Source organism: Erythrolamprus reginae, chromosome 1 (assembly GCF_031021105.1).
Source record: "Erythrolamprus reginae isolate rEryReg1 chromosome 1, rEryReg1.hap1, whole genome shotgun sequence".
In the NCBI taxonomy this organism is placed as follows: Eukaryota; Metazoa; Chordata; class Lepidosauria; order Squamata; family Dipsadidae; genus Erythrolamprus; species Erythrolamprus reginae.
The window spans coordinates 253,356,127-253,375,575 of NC_091950.1; the positions used below are offsets into that span (position 1 = coordinate 253,356,127).

Consider the following 19,449-nt stretch of genomic DNA (forward strand, 5'->3'; position numbering starts at 1 on the left):
TTTTGAGACAACTGTGACCTGGATAACAGAATCTCCAAAGGCAGGTTTTCCTTAGCTTACGGATCCATTCATTTAGCAACTATTCAAAGTTACTGGGGGGAAAAAAGGACCGTAAAACCAGTCCTCAAAATTCCAGCCATTGCACAACCCCCACGGTTATGTGATGTGGTCTGCATACTCCTGTGCTCCACTTGTGATTACAATGTCAAAGGAAACTGGTCAAGGCCATTTGCAACCTTTCCTGCTTGGTTCCCACAACCAAACTCTCTGGGAAAGTTGGAAGGGAAGATCCAAAGTCATTCTAGTAAACCCCTGAATTTATGCCGACCAACCCTGTTTTTTCCTTGGCATGTAGTGTCAGCCCTCCTGGTTAAACCAGACAAGAAACACGACAAAATTAGTTAAATCTACTTGAAAGTCTAAAGGTGCAAACTTCCTGCCACCACTTAATTGATCAAATGGGGCAGGCAAAGAAAGTTCCTTAGTTTCTTTTTCTGATGGTTAAGCTACTTTAGGTTGCTCCCTGTTTTCAGATCATTCAGCAGCCGTTCCAAAATGATGTACGGCGAATGAAGAGACTTATGATTCCTGCCTGAATTTATGATGAGAAAAAAAATGCAGGTGCTTGCGGATCCACTCATTCTTATGACTGATCTCAGGAATCCAACAGTGACCCCCTCCCTCCCTATCTTTCCCCATCCTGCTCCGTGGATTTCTGCAGGCCTTGGGGTCAGAACTAGTAGAAAAAATTGTCAGGTTTACAGAACCAGTATAAAAATTTTGAATATTTTAATTTTTTTCCCTTTGGGCTCTGGGTATGTTTTTCCTACTGAAGTAAATGACATTGAATGTGAATAATTTTAGAAGAGCTGTGCGTGTGTGTGTACATACACTTTATATAGTAGATAATGTATATTTTTGTGCCTGTGTGTGCAGTATGTATGTACACATAAGGCATATATACACATAGAATTATATAGTATATTTTGGATGTTCAGTAAGGGAAATTGTACCTTTTTGAGGCGAGGCACCCTAACCCAGACCCTTGATGTGAGTGATGTCAAGTTGGCCACCTTCAAGCCACCCCTGTCACATGATTGTTAAGCCACTCCCACCTGGTCACATGGACAGCAAGCCACACCCACAAAATAAGCCATGCCCACAGTGTGGTAGTAAAATAAATTGCAGCCCTTCACTGGGTCAGGTGATTGCCATTTTTACCTGGTGGCTTCCAAAAATCAAAGACAATGAGAGAAGCTTAATGACTGTATGATTCACTTAATGATTAGTTTAACAACCATAGCAAAAAAAAAAAAGGTGTGTATGTGTCTGACTCACTTGCTTAGCAACAGGAATGCCAATCCCAATTGTCATAAATCAAGAATTATCTGTATACCGAAGATTCCTGCTTGATTCTGACTTCCGATTCTAGTTTTATCCCGCTACATTTTAAATATTTCTGTAATATATAAAGCCATATTATTAATAATTATTGTTATCTTTAATGAGCTCTCTTCGGTGCTCTGGATTTGCATGGATAATCTTGGGATAAAGCAGCCAAATTAGCTCCTCTCCTGTTACGTTATCTGAATACATTGTAAAAGTGGAGAGTCACAATTCTATCTAGTCATCAATGCAGTGAACATAAAATAATCTCTGTTCCTTGTCTGATAGCTCTGAATAGCCTCCTCTGCCCCTTGGGAAGGGTGGGAAGTTAAATACTATCCCTCCGCCCGGCTCCGACAATAAATTAACCTGTATTATTTGTAGATACTGTATTTTTATTCCAGTGATGGAGAGGGAGTCAGGAGGTTCATCAGTGAACCATTAAGTATAAACTATTGTGCAATGTTTTTATAACGAGAGTGCATAGAATTTAAATAGTCATATTTTATTTACTAATTTTGGAATGTAGTGGAAGTGTCAAATTTTGTCCAGTAGTTTTAGGTTGGATGAGAATCCATATTCCAAAAAGGAATCCAGACGAGAGAGAACTACAGTTAAGAAATCTGATAATACTGGATTAGATTTCTTCCTGTTCTGCAGTGAGTTATAGGTGATCTAAAAGACAAGATTTGCAGTTAGGTAACAAGTTTCAATCTAGATTTGCGGTTTTACAAGAGTGGTTTGAACTGCCTCTGAAGAATTCCATCTGACTTAAACTTCACCCTTTCCTAGAGAATCCAGACTTGATCACTTACCACCTCCAAATTAGATTATCATCATCATATATAGTGGTACCTCTACTTATGAACTTAATTCATTCCGTGACCAGGTTCTTAAGTACAAAAGTTTGTATGAAGCAATTTTCCCCATAGGAGTCAATGTAAAAGCAAATAATGTGTGCGAGTGGGGAAACCACAGGGAGGGTGGAGGCCGTTTCCTCCCAGGAGATTCCTAGAGAGGCCCCATGGAGGCTTCTCCCTGCCTTTTCCAGCCGTTTCCTCCCAGGAGATTCCTGGAGAGGCCCCACAGAGGCTTTTTCCTGCCTTTTCCAGTTCATTTCAGAGGCTTGGGTTTGTAGGTAGAAAATGGTTTTTGAGAAGAGGCAAAAAAAATCTTGAACACCTGATTCTTATCTAGAAAAGTTCGTAAGTAGAGGCGTTCCTAGGTAGAGGTACCACTGTATATTATTGGAAGAATCCTTTAGATGCTCGGTCTAGCTCTTGGCTGTATGAGTTCAAATGAGAGCTATCTATCAAGGTCCATTGTTCATCATAGATGGTGAACTCCAATATTACCTGGAGGTGTCAGCACCTGAACCCCCCAGGGTTTGAACCGAGCGCTTTGGACTTCATAGAAAGCTACTGAACCACTTTAATGTCTCACCCGACTTGACCTTCCTTCCTTTGGCTTGATATTTATGACAATCAATTTACCTGCATTGTAACATGAGAGGAGTTTCCAAGAGATGCTTTTCAACTAGATGTTCTTAGCCTATACCTGTGATGGGGAACCTATGGCATGTATTCCAGAGGTGGCACGCAACACACTCTGTGGGCACGTGAGCTGTCAACCCAGCTCATTTCCACCACACATGCACACATACCATGGCATCGGACCAGAATACCTATGGGACCACCTTCTGCCGCACGAATCCCAGTGGCTGATTTAAGTCCCACAAAGTCGGCCTTCTCCGGGTCCTGTCGACTAAACAATGTCGTCTGGCGGGACCTAGGGGAAGAGTCTGTGGCGGCCCCGGCCCTCTGGAATCAACTTCCCCGAGATTAAAATTGTCCCGCACCCTCCTTGCCTTCTGTAAGATGTTTGTTTATGTTTATGTTTATTTAGATTTGTATGCCGCCCCTCTCTGCAGACTCGGGGCGGCTCACAACAAAGTGAAAAAACAGTTTACAACAAATCTAAATTTCTACTAAAAACATTTAAAAAACCCCATTTTCTAAACACACATACATACACACATACCATTCATAAATTGTATATGCCCGGGGGAGATGTCTCAGTTCCCCCATGCCTGACGACACAAGATGTTGAAGACCCATCTATACCGCCAAGCATGGGGGGATTGATTTCTCACCTTTCCTGACTCAACATATGAAATTGGTATGATTATTTTAGAATTGCTAGTTCTTTTATAATAATGGGTTTTTTAATATAGTTTATATTGGATTTGTATTTTATTGTATCTATTGTTGTGAGCCGCTCTGAGTCCTCGGAGAGGGGCGGCATACAAATCTAATAAATAATAATAATAATAATACCTCCTACCTGCCAGCTGGTGTTCAGGTCTCTGATGTGTATGCATGGGGGCGGGGCATATGAATGCATGGTGGATGGGGCACGTATGCGGCCATGCAGGGGGTCGAGGCACATGCACGGGGGTATGCGTGGTTGTGCGGGGGTGGGGTGCATGCGCAGAGTGCCCATTACATTTTGGGGTTTGGGGCATAAGCATGCACTTTAGGCACTCGGTCTGGAAAAGGTTAGCCATTGCTGGCCTATTCACTCACACTTTTCTGGAAACAGTTCATACTTTAAAAGACCTAAAAAAACCTTAAAAGAGAGAGAGACAAAGCTAAGTAGATACTAAAATTACAGCGTTTCTACTCATCTTTTCTTATTAAGACAACAGGGACAACACAAAATCCATTAAGAGCCATAGTAAGGAAACTAGCTTTGCATTCTCTGCCAATGTTTTCCTTTGCTCTCTTTCCTAGATTTTGCTAAGGCATATCTTGGAAAAACAATCTGGGAATCTGGCTGTAAACTCTTACAATATATTTTTCTCAGTAGTACAGTAACACCTTGTCTTACGAACCTAATTGGTTCCCGGGGGAGGTTCGTAAGATGAAAAGTTCGTAAGACGAAACATTGTTTCCCATAGGAAACAATGTAAAATCAATTAATCCGTGCAACGAAAAACCCCCCGCAAAAAAACGCCGCCGCCTGGCTGTCACCTTTTGAAACAGCCAGGGGGGCTTCTTAGCGTCCTCCTGAACCCGAATGCCAAACCCGAACTTCGGGGTTCGGGAGGCCGCCGAGAAGCCCCCCAGCTGTTTTAAAAGGTGACAGCAGGGCGGCGGGGCTTCTCAGCGGCCTCCTGAATCCGAACTTTTGCCGAACTTCCGGATTCAGCATTCGGGAGGCCGCCGAGAAGCCCCGCTGCCCGGCTGTCATCTTTTGAAACAGCCGGGGGGCTTCTCGGCGGCTTCCCGAACGCTGAACCTGGAAGTTCGGCAAAAGTTCGGATTCAGGAGGCCGCTGAGAAGCCCCCTGGCTGTTTCAAAAAGCGACAGCCGGGCGGCGGGGCTTCTCGGCGGCGGGTTCGTAAGAAGGAAAAAGTTCGTAAGAAGAGGCAAAAAAATTCTGAACCTCGGGTTTGTATCTCAGGTTGTTCGTAAGACGAGGGGTTCGTATCATGAGGTAACACTGTAAATGATAGGATCAACAGTTCAGCTGAACTGGTGTGTTTTGGTTGATTTGAGATTTAATGTTTTTTATTAGCCTTCCAGCTTTGGAAATACGACTCATCTAATTTTATGAGGGATATAAAAAACCCCAATCTTGTTGCCCTAGTTCTTCTTCTGGGATCAAATACCTTTCAACTCATGGTTTCAAAGGCCCTTTTTAGAAACTACTCTAGAAATTAAAACTAGGATGGAACAACCTTTTACTGGAGCTCAAGTGTTTTGATGTTCCTGGAATGTGTGATAAAAGAACGAGAACCGGAGAATCGACTAACTTTCATGATAGTTTCTAGGAATTATGAAAGGCTGACATTAGCCCTTTGCAGTAGACCAGACTAGAAAAACCAAAGTTATGAATGCTAAAACTACTTTTATTATATGGTTACAATAACAGAATCTTGTATGTCCAAATATGCTTTCCCCCCTCCCTCTCTTTTTCTTGGTGATAACTAGGGAGGGTCAAGCCTGAGACATTTTCTCAAATTACATTTCTGTTTTGAATGCAAATTCCTTTTATCTGATTATTGCCTTGCTTCCTTCCGTCTCTTGGGTTTATTCCTCCTGTCCATTACACCTCTAATGGAAAATGGTTGGAGCTGAGTTCTGTAAATATCTGGGTGAAATCCCCATACATACATTGAAGCTCCAATGAGAAATATTTGGCTATCGAATAACATTCATCGCCTATTTAATTCCAGCGCTAGCAGCAAGATACCTGTGTGAAAGGAAACACATGAGAAGTCAAATGTTATAAATTTATTTGGGGACATTGATCTCAACCTTTTTGGAAGTTTGTGAAGATTTCAAGCAGAAATTAATACACTTTCAACAAAACAGTTTAAACTTCCAGTAAAACAACATTGAAAATATGTTTGTTCTCTATTTCTCTATTTGTTTGTTTGTTTAGCTTTCAGCTATGGGAACACCTTACTGGGGGTTAGCTTTTTAAAAGTTTTCATCTTATGCTTCCTTCCTCTGACATGAGCCTTTTTTTTCTTTTTCCAAATAAAGGATGCAAATGAGGTAAGAATTAAGGCAAACCTAAAAAGGCATGCAAATGAAATACATTTATCTCCACCGACAATACAAACACATGGCTGGACTAGACTCCTAAAGCTGCCCTCAGTCTGTCCACTACGACTATATAGCAGAATGGTGGCATACTTGCAATGAACAGTTACACTACCATGGGGAGTTCAGTGTCACTAACATTATCCAGTTTAAGAAGACATACAGCTAGCATCAGTAAAACTCGAACAATAAATAGTATAGTTCACTGCAGCATGGTATCGCTGCATAGGCATCAGAGGAAAAAGGACTTATGAAATGACATTGCACACATCACAATGTGGCATAATTTTTGTTTTATAATAGATATTTTTAAAATTCTTTAGCAATTGACATTCTCATGCACACAAGTGTTTCAAACACAAGAAGCAAGTCCATTGATAGATAGTCCAAGCAATTTTTGTTTGTTTGGTACGTGTGTGTGTGTGTGTGTTGTATAGATAGCTGCAAACTGAATGGAACATTTAAACTTCTGTGCAGTCCATGGAAAGCATTTTTATACAAGCTCATTTCTGAATGTCACATTGCAGGAGTAATACGATGGAAGGGTCGCTCTTTGCAGCTTCTTTGAACTCATCCAACGTGATCTGGTCATCGTTGTTCTTATCCATTTTGCTGAAAATCTTGTCTACTCGTTGCTCTGGGGTCAAACCATCTTCATTCATTTTCATCATTATTACAGTGCCCACCATTTTATAAATGGCCTTGAGGGAGAGAGAGAGAGAGAGAGAGAGAGAAAGAAAGAAAAGATGAATTTCATGAGATCTGGCAAAATGACTCGATCCGTTGAAACAACTAAAGAGCAATGGCGTAGTTCTGTACTAGGAGATAGAGTCAGCTGAGTTCGGTAGGGTTCATTCCCTCGGTAGCGAATATTGGATTGCACTTTAAGCATCAACTCTGTCATCTGCCCTGATTTTAAGCACGGCAGTTAAATGTAGATCAAACAGAAGGTTGAACATATGCTATCAGTGATAGCACAATACACCGTGAAAGTCGTAGTTACACCAAGAGTTTCTGATTTTTATTTTTATTTTGAAAATCTGTTGCATTGCTTCCCTAAATTACTGAGAACTTTATGTCAGCCTTTTATTTTTTTAAAAATGGGTCTGCACATTTTGGAACTACTCTCCTATAGGTTTATGGAGATTCTCGGTCATCCAAGTCATGGTTGTCCCAAAGGTGTTTTTTTTCCCAAGAGGTAACTGGACTTTCTGGTTTTTCTTTGAAGATATTTCGCTTCTCATCCAAGAACCGTCTTTGGCTCAGAGCTGAAAAACCTTCTTGAATGAGAAGCAAAACCAGAAGAGAAAGTCCAGGTGAGAAGAAAATGAGAAGAAAAACCAGAAAGTCCAGTTGCCTCTTGGAAAAAGACACCTTTGGGATATTCACCTATATATTTACTTTTTTTTTTTTAACCAGACAGCCTTGTGGGGCTGAATCTTGTCAAAAAGAAGCAAGCGATCAATAATAGGAATACAGGACAAATTCTTTTTCACCACATCAACAATGTCACTGTTAGAGTGAATGCTGTTCTTTCACCTCTCTAGGAGAAAATTAAATCATTCGTGCAAGGATACAGTTGTATTGAGGCTTAAGATTTAAGATTTACTCCTTAAGATTAAGGGGAAACTGGGATAAGGAAACTAGCCTTCATTGTATTCATTCATGTGTAAGGCTCTACTATTGCTGCTACTTAGACAAAGACTTTGTGGTCCCCTTTTCAGCTGATATGCCAGTTCAAGTAATCCTCAGTTACTGACAGTAACTAGGACCAGCTATTACATTGCTAAGCAATGCAGTCATAAAATGCAATATCACACGACCAACATTCCCTCTAAGCTGTGCGGCCATGCAGCCATGCATGAAATGAGAGAACGGCACGTAACAGTTTTATAATATCAGAGACCACGCAACTGCGCAGCCGCGCAGACTAGAGAACGGTGTGCAGCAGTTTCCAATTGCCACATGCCATTTTCTAGCATTAGAGGAATCATTGCACATGACCATATACCACTTGGTGGTGACAAGCCCAGACTATTCGATGCTGGTATTACAAAAATCCCAGGTGGGTGGCACGCAGTTTGTCAGGTAGATAAGTAGCTAATGCTAGGTTTGGTGGGAGGGAATGCCAGGGTGGTTGCTGTGGTGTTGTGGCCCGCCAGCAACCCGTGCAGCTGATAGCGGATCCAGTTCAAGAGAAGACCTACTTGGTGATGCGCAAGTTGGTACCCAAGTTGGATAGTGGGGAGGATGGCGAGGGCTTGGTGGCAGAGGCAGAGGTTCAGACTGGGCCTTTGGAACCTCCAGCACCTCATAGCAGCAATGAGGAAGAAGAGGCTTCTCCTCTTCTTGATACGAGAGTCCGCAGAGCTACCAAGAGACAGGAATGGTTACTCCAGAGGAGGTCTCCTCGAGAGTAAGACTGAGGGCTAATTGCCGACTCCCCTAGCCTACTTAAGAACAGTAGAGGCAGCTGAAAAGCTGCAGGAAACAATAGTTTACTATCGTGTGCTGTGAATAGTCTTGTGAATCCCCGTTTCTCTGTTCCAGATTTCTTATCAAGGTGGATTCCTGGGCATTATGCCAAGCCCTTAGACATTATGTGAGATAACAAGAACTAACTGAACTGTTTGAACATTCGGTCAGACAGTCATTGTTGGTTGTCTGAACTTACACCAGCTGCTAATGAAAATTAATTAGCAACTGACTTTCTGCAGGAAAGGATTGCTTTTTGATTTGTGTGTGTGTCTCCACTGCTAAGCCAGTTATTAGCAGTGGTTCATTGATTAAGTCTGTTCAAATGATGTGTTTCATACATTCATAACTGGGGGCAGAACATGTGGTATAATGCGAGCACAGCTGGAGGTGACTTCCCTACTGACTCTGCTTACGGCAGAAAAGGTTGCAAATGGCAACCACATGACCATGTGATGCTGCAACCACTGTAAGCACAAGACAATTATCAGGTGCCCAGATCACAACTGTATGACTTCGGGTTGCTGAATGGAACTTTGAGGACTAGTCTTTAATATCGCTCACCCTTGTAACTTGGAATGATTGCTGAACAAGTTATCATCCAAAGGACCACCTGTAATGATGTCTGCATCATTACATAACACAATTTGCATTGCCTTGCCATTTGATGTGAGGCTGTGCAGTTTTTAAACTACAGATTATTATCTGTGAAGGGGGTTGGGAACTGAATCTTAAATTTAACTTTTATGCAGTAGTTTTCAGGACAAACGTGTAATTTGTAATCTGAGCCGTGTGGCGCAGCAGGTAGAGTGCTGTACTGCAGGCCACTGAAGCTGACTGTAGATCTGTAGGTCATCGGTTCAAATCTCAGCACAGGCTCAAGGTTGACTCAGCCTTCCATCCTTCCGAGGTGGGTAAAATGAGGACCCGTATTGTGGGGGCAATAGCCTAGCTCTGTTAAAAAAGTGCTATTGCTAACATGTTGTAAGCCGCCCTGAGTCTAAGGAGAAGGACAGCATAAAAATTGAATAAATAATAAAATAAAGAAATAAATTTTAAAAAATTAATGTAATCATTGTCCACAAAACTTTGATTTCCTTACTGTGACCCTCCAAATGTTGGGTGGCTACAATATCTAATAGCTGCAACCAGCATGGCCCATGGTGAAGGATACTGAGAGATGTAATCCGTAGATGTACCCTATGGCACAGATTTAGCTGTCAACCATCACGCTAACAGAGTTAAACCTCCTGCTTACATAGTCCCAGGCTTTTATAGAGCCACCTATGTGACCACTGGCATAGTTCTGCAATTTTTAATCATGAAACCCTCAAGGTGGTCAAACATTAAAAAAAAAAATCACCAAAGCAGAACATTGGCTGCTGATCAATTTCCGGTCACAATTCAAAGTGTTGGTCATTACCTATAAAGCCCTTCATGGCACCGGACCAGGGTATCTACGAAACCGCCTTCTGCCGCACAAATCCCAGCGACCGGTTAGGTCCCACAGAGTGGGCCTTCTCCGGGTCCCGTCAACAAAACAATGTCGTTTGGTGGGACCCAGTGGAAGAGCCTTCTCTGTAGCGGCCCCGGCCCTCTGGAACCAACTCCCCCCGGAGATTAGAATTGCCCCCACCCTCCTCGCCTTTCGTAAGCTCCTTAAAACCCACCTCTGCCGTCAGACATGGGGGAACTGAGATATTCTTTCCCCCTAGGCCCTTACAATTTATGCATGGTATGTTTGTTGTATGTATGTTTGGTTTTACAAATAAGGTTTTTTTTAGCTGTTTTAGTATTGGATTTACATGCTGTTTTGTATTACTGTTGTTAGCCGCCCCGAGTCTACGGAGAGGGGCTGCATACAAATCCAATTAAAATAAAAAATAAATAATAATAATAATAATAATAATAATAATAATAATTTTGTTTCTTGCTCACATTAGAAAGAGATGGGATACTGGAAGCTGGCTTACCTCGATGATTTCCAGCATCTCCACCCTGGTGATTTTCCCATCTCCATCTAAGTCGTACATATTGAAGGCCCAATTTAATTTCTGTTCAAAGCTACCCCTCGAAGTGATGGAGAGTGCGCAGATGAACTCTCTGAAGTCGATGGTGCCATCGCCATTCTTATCGAAGGTTCTGAAAGCATGCTGGGCAAACTTGGAAGCATCTCCATAGGGGAAAAACTACAAAGTTAAACACAGAGAAAAGCATTAGCAGACCATATAAACCTCCACTTTTGGTTTCTACACCCAATTTAAGGATGCATTTTAAGACAGAGCTCTGAGGACTTTGACCCGACAGAAATATTTGGCTTTCTTAGCATTCCCACAATTGGGAATGCTAATCAAATTGTCTTTTGCACAATTTCATACCATCATCACCCAAGTGACATTTATAAAATTATATTTAAGTCCAAGACTCTAGCCTTCAGTCCCTTTGAAGAGGACATCTGGGCTTGAATTCTTCCACGTGCCTGCAGAATTTATAATATTGTAAATCAAACGAGATTAGCTATTTCCAGTTGCTGTCAAGAGTGTGCCAGGAAACCCGAGAGATATTGGCCTTCGGGGCTTTGCTTTCTTCTTTCGTTTCTTGCTATAGCCATGAATTCTAATAACCATGAAAATTGACCATTTATTAAATGCAGACAAAGTGCATCTGCATGACCTTTCAGAGCATCGAATTTCATGGATGCCTTTGTACTTTTAACTGGAGAATGAGCCCATGTAGGATTTTTAAAATTTTTATAATTTTATCTTATCTTGGATCGATTTCTCATTCTGAAAATATCATTTTTAACATCAGGAGCAACTGAGGTCGTTGACATTATCTACTTAATATTTAAGAACAGAATACAATAGAGCAAAGTAGAATGGAATGAATTTAGGAATGGAATAAAGTAGGATAGGGTAGGATAGGATACGGTAGAACAGGGCAGAACAGGGTAGGGTAGGGTAGAATAGAATGGATTTATGAATGGAATGGAATAGGCTAGGATAGGGTACGGTAGAACAGGGCAGAACAGGCTAGGGTAGAGTAGAATAGAATGGATTTAGGAATGGAATGGAGTAGGCTAGGCTAGGGTACGGTAGAACAGGGCAGAACAGGCTAGGGTAGAGTAGAATAGAATGGATTTAGGAATGGAGTAGAGTAGGATAGGGTAGGATAGGGTACGGTAGAACAGGGCAAAACTGGATGTAGTGAGGTAGGGTAGGGTAGGGAAGGGTAGGGTAGAATAGAATGGATTTAGGAATGGAATGGAGTAGGGCAGGGTAGGCTAGGGTATGGTAGAACAAGGCAGAACAGGGTAGGGTAGGGTAGAATAGAATGGATTTAGGAATGGAATGGAGTAGGGTAGGGTAGGCTAGGGTACGGTAGAACAGAAAAGAACAGGGTGGGGTGAGATAGGGTAGGGTAGGGTAGAGTAAAGTAGAATAGAGTAGAGTAAAGTAGAATATATAACAGAAAAGGAGTAGGATAGGATACAGTAGGGTAGTGTATGGTAGAATAGAATAGGAATAGAATCTTTATTGGCACGGTAAATTACACTAATCAGCATACATAAAAATGACATTTCATTGGATCCAGCTCTCAAAAATTACCATTATGCATATACCCCCATACACATAGTCTAATACGAATGTATACATAGACATGGCGAGATAAAAGAGTCCTGCGAGTTTGCAAGACAGATGGCATAAGGAACTAAGCTTTTACAGAATCTAGTGGTCCTGCTATAGATATTGCGAAACCTCCTCCCAGAGGTTGATATTTATGAAAAGTATTTCTTTTAAAATTTAAGCAGAATTTCTGTTACTAACCAAGCTGGTTGTTAGGCAAGTTGGGCCCCATTTTCCCACCTTTTTTGCTACGTTAAATGAATCACGTGGTTCTTAAGTGAATCCACTGACTTACTCATTGACTTTGCCCATCCGAAGTTGTCGGGGACCACTCACAACAGGAAGGACTCAAATGGTGTTCACATGAACCCAGGACACTGCAACCATGGTAAATCTATGTGACGATGGTAAATGTAGGGACTGGTTGTTAAGTCACTTTTTTCAGCCTCGTTGCTAAATTTATTTATTTATTTATTAGATTTCTATGCCGTCTTTCTCGAGGGGACTCAAGATGAATGGTCATAAGTGGAGGACTATCTGATAGAGAGATCTTTTCGTGTGAACCATCTAGAACAGTGATGGTGAACCTATGGCATGGGTGACACAAGTGGCACGTGGAGCCATATCTGCAGGCACGCGAGCCGTAGCCGTAGCTCAACTCCAACGTGCATGTGTGTGCTGGCCAGCTGATTTTTGGCTCACATAGAGGATCTGGGAGAATGTTTTTGGCTTCTAGAGAGCCTCTGAGGGATGGTGTTCTGCCGGGCTCTCTGATAGGAGCCTCCCGAAAATTCAAGGATACAAATTTCAGACACACACACGTTTGAAAATTCAAAACAATGTTCTTTATCACAAAAGTCAAAATAAACTAAGCACTCTTTTTGTATTGCAAAGAGCACTCTTCCCAAAACAACCCGGTAGTCTGTACAATGTCCCTTAAGCAGTCATTAAGTACTTAGCCAGCAGCTGTGGAGAAACTTCACACCCCTTCTTCCAACGAAGGGAGACACACACACACGCTGCTCTGCTTTGGTTTCAAAGGCGTGAAAAAGCAACAAAGTCCAGCAACACAAGATTCCTGATGAAACTGCAACAGATATTCTTCCACAATGGGCAAACCCACATGCTGCTATTTATAGCAGCAGCCCTAATTACTGGAGCCCCACCCAAACACAGGTGGCCTCCCTTATTTCCTGTAATATGTTCTTACTTGGTCTCTTCTACACATAATTCTGCGCTTGCGTGGGTCCAAAATGTCATCATCTGAAACTATAGAAGATAAGGAAGATTGACTGCCTTGGCTGTGTGCCAAGCCCTCCTCTGCCGAGTCACTCCCACCTTCTTCGTCCGAGGAAACTAAACTCTGATCTGATTCTGTCAGCAATAACACAGGCCTGTGACATGTTGAATTTTCCCCTGCATCCACCTCCCCATTCTCTGGGGCAGGAGCTGGGCCAGAGCCAACCACAACAGATGGGGAGGCTGTTTTTACCTTCTCCTGGCTCCAGAAAAGCCTTTGGAGCCTGGGATGCGCAAAACACAAGTCTACTGGGCCCACCAGAAGTTGGGAAACAGGCCATTTCTGGCCTCCAGGAGGGTGGGGAAAGCTGTTTTTGCCCTCCTCAGGCATTGAATTATGGGTGTGGGCATTTGCACATGTGCAATAGCACCTGTGCACACTCTTTCAGCACTCGAGAAAAAAAAAAGGTTCGCCATCACTGATCGAGAGGGCTCATGAATCCATGTATGGATAAAGGCGGGAGGGGAAGGGGCACTGATCTCTGGGGTGGCAGAGGGTCGGAATATCCCGGTGTTGCTGGGGAGAGGCAGATATGGTGGGAGCCACGGAGCTAGCCGTTCCAGGGGAACAAGGGATCGCTGTCTAATAACTATTCCTTGTTCCGGCTCCGTGAGCTCAACCCAGGGCACTGGTGATGAGTGTAACTCTGGCCCTGGGCTCAGGTTGCTGCTGCTCAATGCCAGGTCGGTAGTAAATAAAGCTCTCGTCATCTGGGATTTAATCCTGGATGAGGAGGCCGACTTGGCATGTGTAACTGAAACCTGGCTGGGCCCGGAGGGAGGAGTTCCTCTCTCGGAAATTTGCCCAGCCGGGTTTCAGATATGGCATCAACCTCGACCCCAGGGAAGGGGGGGGAGGAGTGGCTATTATAGCCAGGGAGCGCCTTTGACTGCGTAGGCTCGTTGCTCCGGAGATTGCAGGTTGCGAGTCCCTCCTTGTGAAGTTGGACTTAGGGGTTCAGGTGGGCTTGCTTCTCACGTACCTGCCTCCCAGCTGCGTGGCACAAGCCCTGCCTGTGCTACTCGAGGAGGTAGCCGGGTTGGCGGTGGAGTTCCCCGGACTCATTGTCCTGGGGGACTTCAACCTGCCGTCACTCGGCGAAACCTCTGGGTTGGCACAGGAGTTCATGGCCACCATGACAGCCATGGACCTGACTCAAGTAGTACGGGGTCCGACTCACGAGGGAGGGCACGCACCTGACATGGTATTCCTTTCCGAGCAATTGAGTAATGGTCTGAGACTAAGGGGCTTAGAAGCTTTGCCTTTGTCATGGTCAGACCATTTCCTACTACGGCTTGACTTCCTGGCTCCAATCCTTCCCCGCAGGGAGGCGGAACCAATTAAGATGTTCCGCCCCAGACGCCTGATGGACCCAGAGGGCTTTCAGACGGCGCTTGGGGTTATTCCAGAGGCACTCGTCCACAGTTCGGTGGAGTCTCTTGCGGAGGCCTGGAACAAGGCCGCAGCGGAGGCTCTTGACCAGATTGCGCCTTTGTGACCTCTCCGTGGCGCTAGACCCCGTAGAGCTCCATGGTTCAGCGAGGAGCTCCGGGAGTTGAAACACCAGAAGAGACATCTAGAGAAGCGATGGAGGAAGAGTAGGTCTGAATCTGATCGAACACTTGTAAGAGCTTTTATTAAGACTTACAAAGTGGCGCTCAAGGCAGCAAGATGCGCGTACCATGCCGCCTTGATTGCATCAGCGGAATCCCGCCCGGCCGCTCTGTTTAGGGTGACCCGCTCCCTTCTTAATCAGGGGGGAGTTGGGGAGCCCTTGCAGAGCAATGCCGAGGATTTTAACACGTTTTTCGCTGATAAAATCGCTCAGATCCGGGCCGATCTCGACTCCAATTGGGAAACAGAGTCGACTGACAACGAGTCAGTCGAGGTGACTGGGGCACGTACTTGTCCACCTGTCTGGGAAGAGTTTGATCTGGTGACACCTGATGAAGTGGACAAGGCCATTGGATCTGTGAGTTCCACCACCTGTTTACTGGATCCGTGTCCCTCCTGGTTGGTCTCGGCCAACAGGGAGGTGACACGGAGCTGGGTCCAGGAGATTACCAACGCTTCCTTGGGGAGGGCAGTTTTTCCAACTCTCTATAAAGAGGCGCTCGTGCTCCCCGTCCTCAAGAAGCCCTCCCTGGACCTAGCCGTACTTAATAACTATCGTCCAGTCTCCAACCTTCCCTTTATGGGGAAGGTTGTTGAGAAGGTGGTGGCGCTCCAGCTCCAACGGTCCTTGGAAGAAGCCGATTATCTAGGTCCCCAGCAGTCGGGCTTCAGACCCGGTTACAGCACAGAAACTGCTTTGGTTGCGTTGATGGATTATCTCTGGCGGGCCCGGGACAGGGGTTTATCCTCTGTCCTGGTGCTCCTTGACCTCTCAGGTCTCTCCCTTGTGGGGTACCTCAGGGGTCGGTCCTCTCCCCCCTGCTATTTAATATCTACATGAAACCGCTGGGTGAGATCATCCGAGGGCATGGGGTGAGGTATCATCAGTACGCAGATGATACCCAGCTTTACATCTCCACCCCATGTCCAGTCAACGAAGCAGTGGAAGTGATGTGCCGGTGTCTGGAGGCTGTTGGGGCCTGGATGGGTGTCAACAGACTCAAACTCAACCCAGATAAGACGGAGTGGCTGTGGGTTCTGCCTCCCAAGGACAATTCCATCTGTCCGTCCATTACCCTGGGGGGGGGAATTATTGACCCCCTCGGAGAGGGTCCGCAACTTGGGCGTCCTCCTCGATCCACAGCTCACATTAGAAAACCATCTTTCAGCTGTGGCAAGGGGGGCGTTTGCCCAGGTTCGCCTGGTGCACCAGTTGCGGCCCTATCTGGACCGGGACTCATTGCTCACAGTCACTCATGCCCTCATCACCTCGAGATTCGACTACTGTAACGCTCTCTACATGGGGCTACCTTTGAAAAGTGTTCGGAAACTTCAGATCGTGCAGAATGCAGCTGCGAGAGCAGTCATGGGCTTACCTAGGTATGCCCATTTTTCGCCATCACTCTGCAGTCTGCATTGGTTGCCGATCAATTTCCGGTCACAATTCAAAGTGTTGGTTATGACCTTTAAAGCCCTTCATGGCATTGGACCAGAATACCTCCGAGACCGCCTCCTGCCGCACGAATCCCAGCGACCGATTAGGTCCCACAGAGTGGGCCTTCTCCGGGTCCCGTCAACTAAACAATGTCGGTTGGCGGGCCCCAGGGGAAGAGCCTTCTCTGTGGTGGGCCCGACTCTCTGGAACCAACTCCCCCCGGAGATTAGAACTGCCCTACTCTCCCTGCCTTCCGTAAAGTTCTTAAAACCCACCTTTGTCGTCAGGCATGGGGGAACTGAAACACCTCCCCCGGGCACGTACAATTTATGTATGGTATGTTTGTGTGTGTGCTTGTTAGTATATCGGGGTTCTTTTTAAAACTTTTTTAAATATTTAAATTTATTTGAATCTATTTGGATTTGTACGATTTGTTTATGCCTGTTGTGAGCCGCCCCGAGTTCACGGAGAGGGGCGGCATACAAATCTAAATAATAAATAAATAAATAAATAAACCTTCTTGTACTCAGGGAGCCAATCGAAACAGCATATGATACAAAATCAAGGGAAAAGTTTTATTGCCGAGGAGTTGGAATTGCTCAGTTATATTTCTAAGAGAAACATGCGTTTTTCAGATTCACATGAAACTCTTATTTCCACCAGGAGACACTTTCTTTCTGGCTGATAATGGGATGCCAACACTCCACCTTCTTGCTGAGATGCGAAAACAGCAGGAGTAGTCCTGAGGTATTTAACGACTCATTCCAGACTCGATCTACAAATTGAAATTGTTCCGGACATGAAAGTTTTCTTCTCAGCTTTTAACAGAAAACTAAAGCTTTGAAAATACAGCGAAACAACATGGAAACATCCGCATGTAATTCTACATTTTTTCTAACTTTGGTGTGTGAGATCTTTCAGTGGAAGAAAACTAAGACATGGTTGTTTTTTTATTCTTTTAACCATTTTAAACTGAATTCAGGTTAAAATACTTGTGATTATTTCAACTGCAACGATAAAGTGAGGAAACCTTTGACTCTCAAGCTATGTTGCAATGAAAACCTTGCCCTTCAGTGGTGCAGGTAGTCCTCGAGTTGCGACCACAGTTGAACCCGAAATATATCTTGCTATATAGTGAAATATTTTATTGAGTTTTGCCCCATTTTATGACTTTTCTTGCCACAGTTGGTAAGTGAACTACTGCCTTTGTTAAGTTAGGAATACGGCTATTAAGTGAACTGGGCTTCCCTGTTGACTTTGCTTCTCAGAAGGTCACAAAAGCTGGACCCATGACCCCAGGACACTGCAATTATAATAACTAGGAACCAGCTGCCAAGCATCTGGATTTTGATCATGTGACCACTGGGGTGTTGCAAGGGTGAAAAATGGTCATAAGACACGTTTTCAGTGATGTTGTAACTTTGAATGGTCACTAAACAAATTGTTGTAAATCGAGGACTACCTGTAATGGGCTTTTTTTTTTTTTTTTAAAGGGCAACCTCTTTTCTAAAAGTTAACTTGCCAGCAAAGGAACAGTATTTATAGGACGGTTGCATCTGAGAGAATACAATGCTTCCTGCTTCAATTCCTACACACACAGTGTTGTGGCCTGCTCGTGTCTGGTGCAATTAGTCATGGACCCAGAGGATGCTGAGACAGTGGAGACAAAATACAGGCATCCTGTATTCCTGGCACCCAAGACCGACAGAGAAGGGGATGTGATATCAGAGGCTGAAGAGCAAAAAGGGCCTTCTGCACTTCCTGAGAGGAGTGACTCGAAAGAAGAGGATGAGCCTCTTCTGGATGCTAGAGTGCGCAGGGCCTCTAGGAAGCATGAGTGGTTTGCTAGGAGATTTACTCAAGAGCAGCACAGCTGTCTTTTGGGCCACGCCCTCAGACTACTTAATGAGGGAGTTGAGCTATGCCTCGTTGCAGAGAACAATGTAGTTCATTACAGGCACTCTAGTAGGTACCTGTATTCGGCTTGGGTTTAAAAGAACACATTCTTGGTTTTATTAATGAGCTTTGCCCTTCCAGTCAGCTTCTGACATCTACGCTCTTGAAATCTGGCTTCAACCTGGTAATTACTGCCGTGTTTATCTTCTTTTTGGGACTCTGGTCAGCTGATAAGATTTTGCTAGATTTGATATTCCGTAACAGACTGAGACTTTTTATAAATATTAAACCCAGATATGGCAGGAGCCATAGAGCTAGCCCTTCCAGGGGAACGAGGGATTGCTGCTTAATAACGATCCATTATCTCTGGGACCGCCTTCTGCTGCACAAATTGGGTCTTCTCCGGGTCCCGTCAACTAAACAATGTCGTTTGGCGGGACCCAGGAGAAGAGCCTTCTCTGTGGTGGGCCTGGCCCTCTGGAACCAGCTCCCCCCAGAGATCAGAATTGCCCCCACCCTCCTCACCTTTCGTAAGCTCCTTAAAACCCACCTCCGTCGTCAGGCATGGGGGAATTGAGATATTCCTTCCCCCTAGGCCTATACAATTTATGCATGGTATGTTTGTGTGTATGTTTGGTTTTTAATAAGGGTTTTTAATTATTTTAAATATTAGATTTGTTATATGCTGTTTTTTATTATTGTAGTTAGCCGCCCCGAGTCTACGGAGAGGGGCGGCATACAAATCTAATAAATAAATAAATAAATAAATAAATAAATAAATAAATAAATAAATAAATAAATAAATAAATAAATAAATAAATCTGGGGAGTGCAAAAATATCCTCCCCCATCCGCCCAGTGGGCCCTCCAGAAACTGAAAATGCTCTCCCAGAGTCTGCCTGCGAGTTGAAAATCAGCTGGACGACACACACATACATGTTGGAGCTGAGCTAGGGCAACGCGTGCCAGCAGATATAGCTCCACATGCCATCTGTGGCACGCGTGCCATAGGTTCGCCATCACTGATTTAAGAGGTGCTGATCTGCATTGGTTGCTGATCAGTTTCCGGTCACAATTCAAAGTGTTGGTTATGACCTATAAAGCC

At 44.2% G+C, this 19,449-nt stretch overlaps 1 protein-coding gene across 1 annotated transcript in view; it reads right to left on the bottom strand.

Moving 5' to 3' along the window:
* Nucleotides 1-5,671: 5,671 nt before the first annotated feature.
* VSNL1 (visinin like 1) overlaps nt 5,672-19,449 on the bottom strand; it is a 147,947-nt gene continuing 134,169 nt past the window's right edge. The window contains exons 3-4 of the mRNA XM_070732856.1: nt 10,448-10,663; nt 5,672-6,700 (exon numbers count right to left, since the gene is read on the bottom strand). Coding sequence (XP_070588957.1) covers nt 6,503-6,700; nt 10,448-10,663 — 414 coding nt within the window. The 3' untranslated portion in view covers nt 5,672-6,502. The remainder of the gene's footprint in view (nt 6,701-10,447; nt 10,664-19,449) is intronic.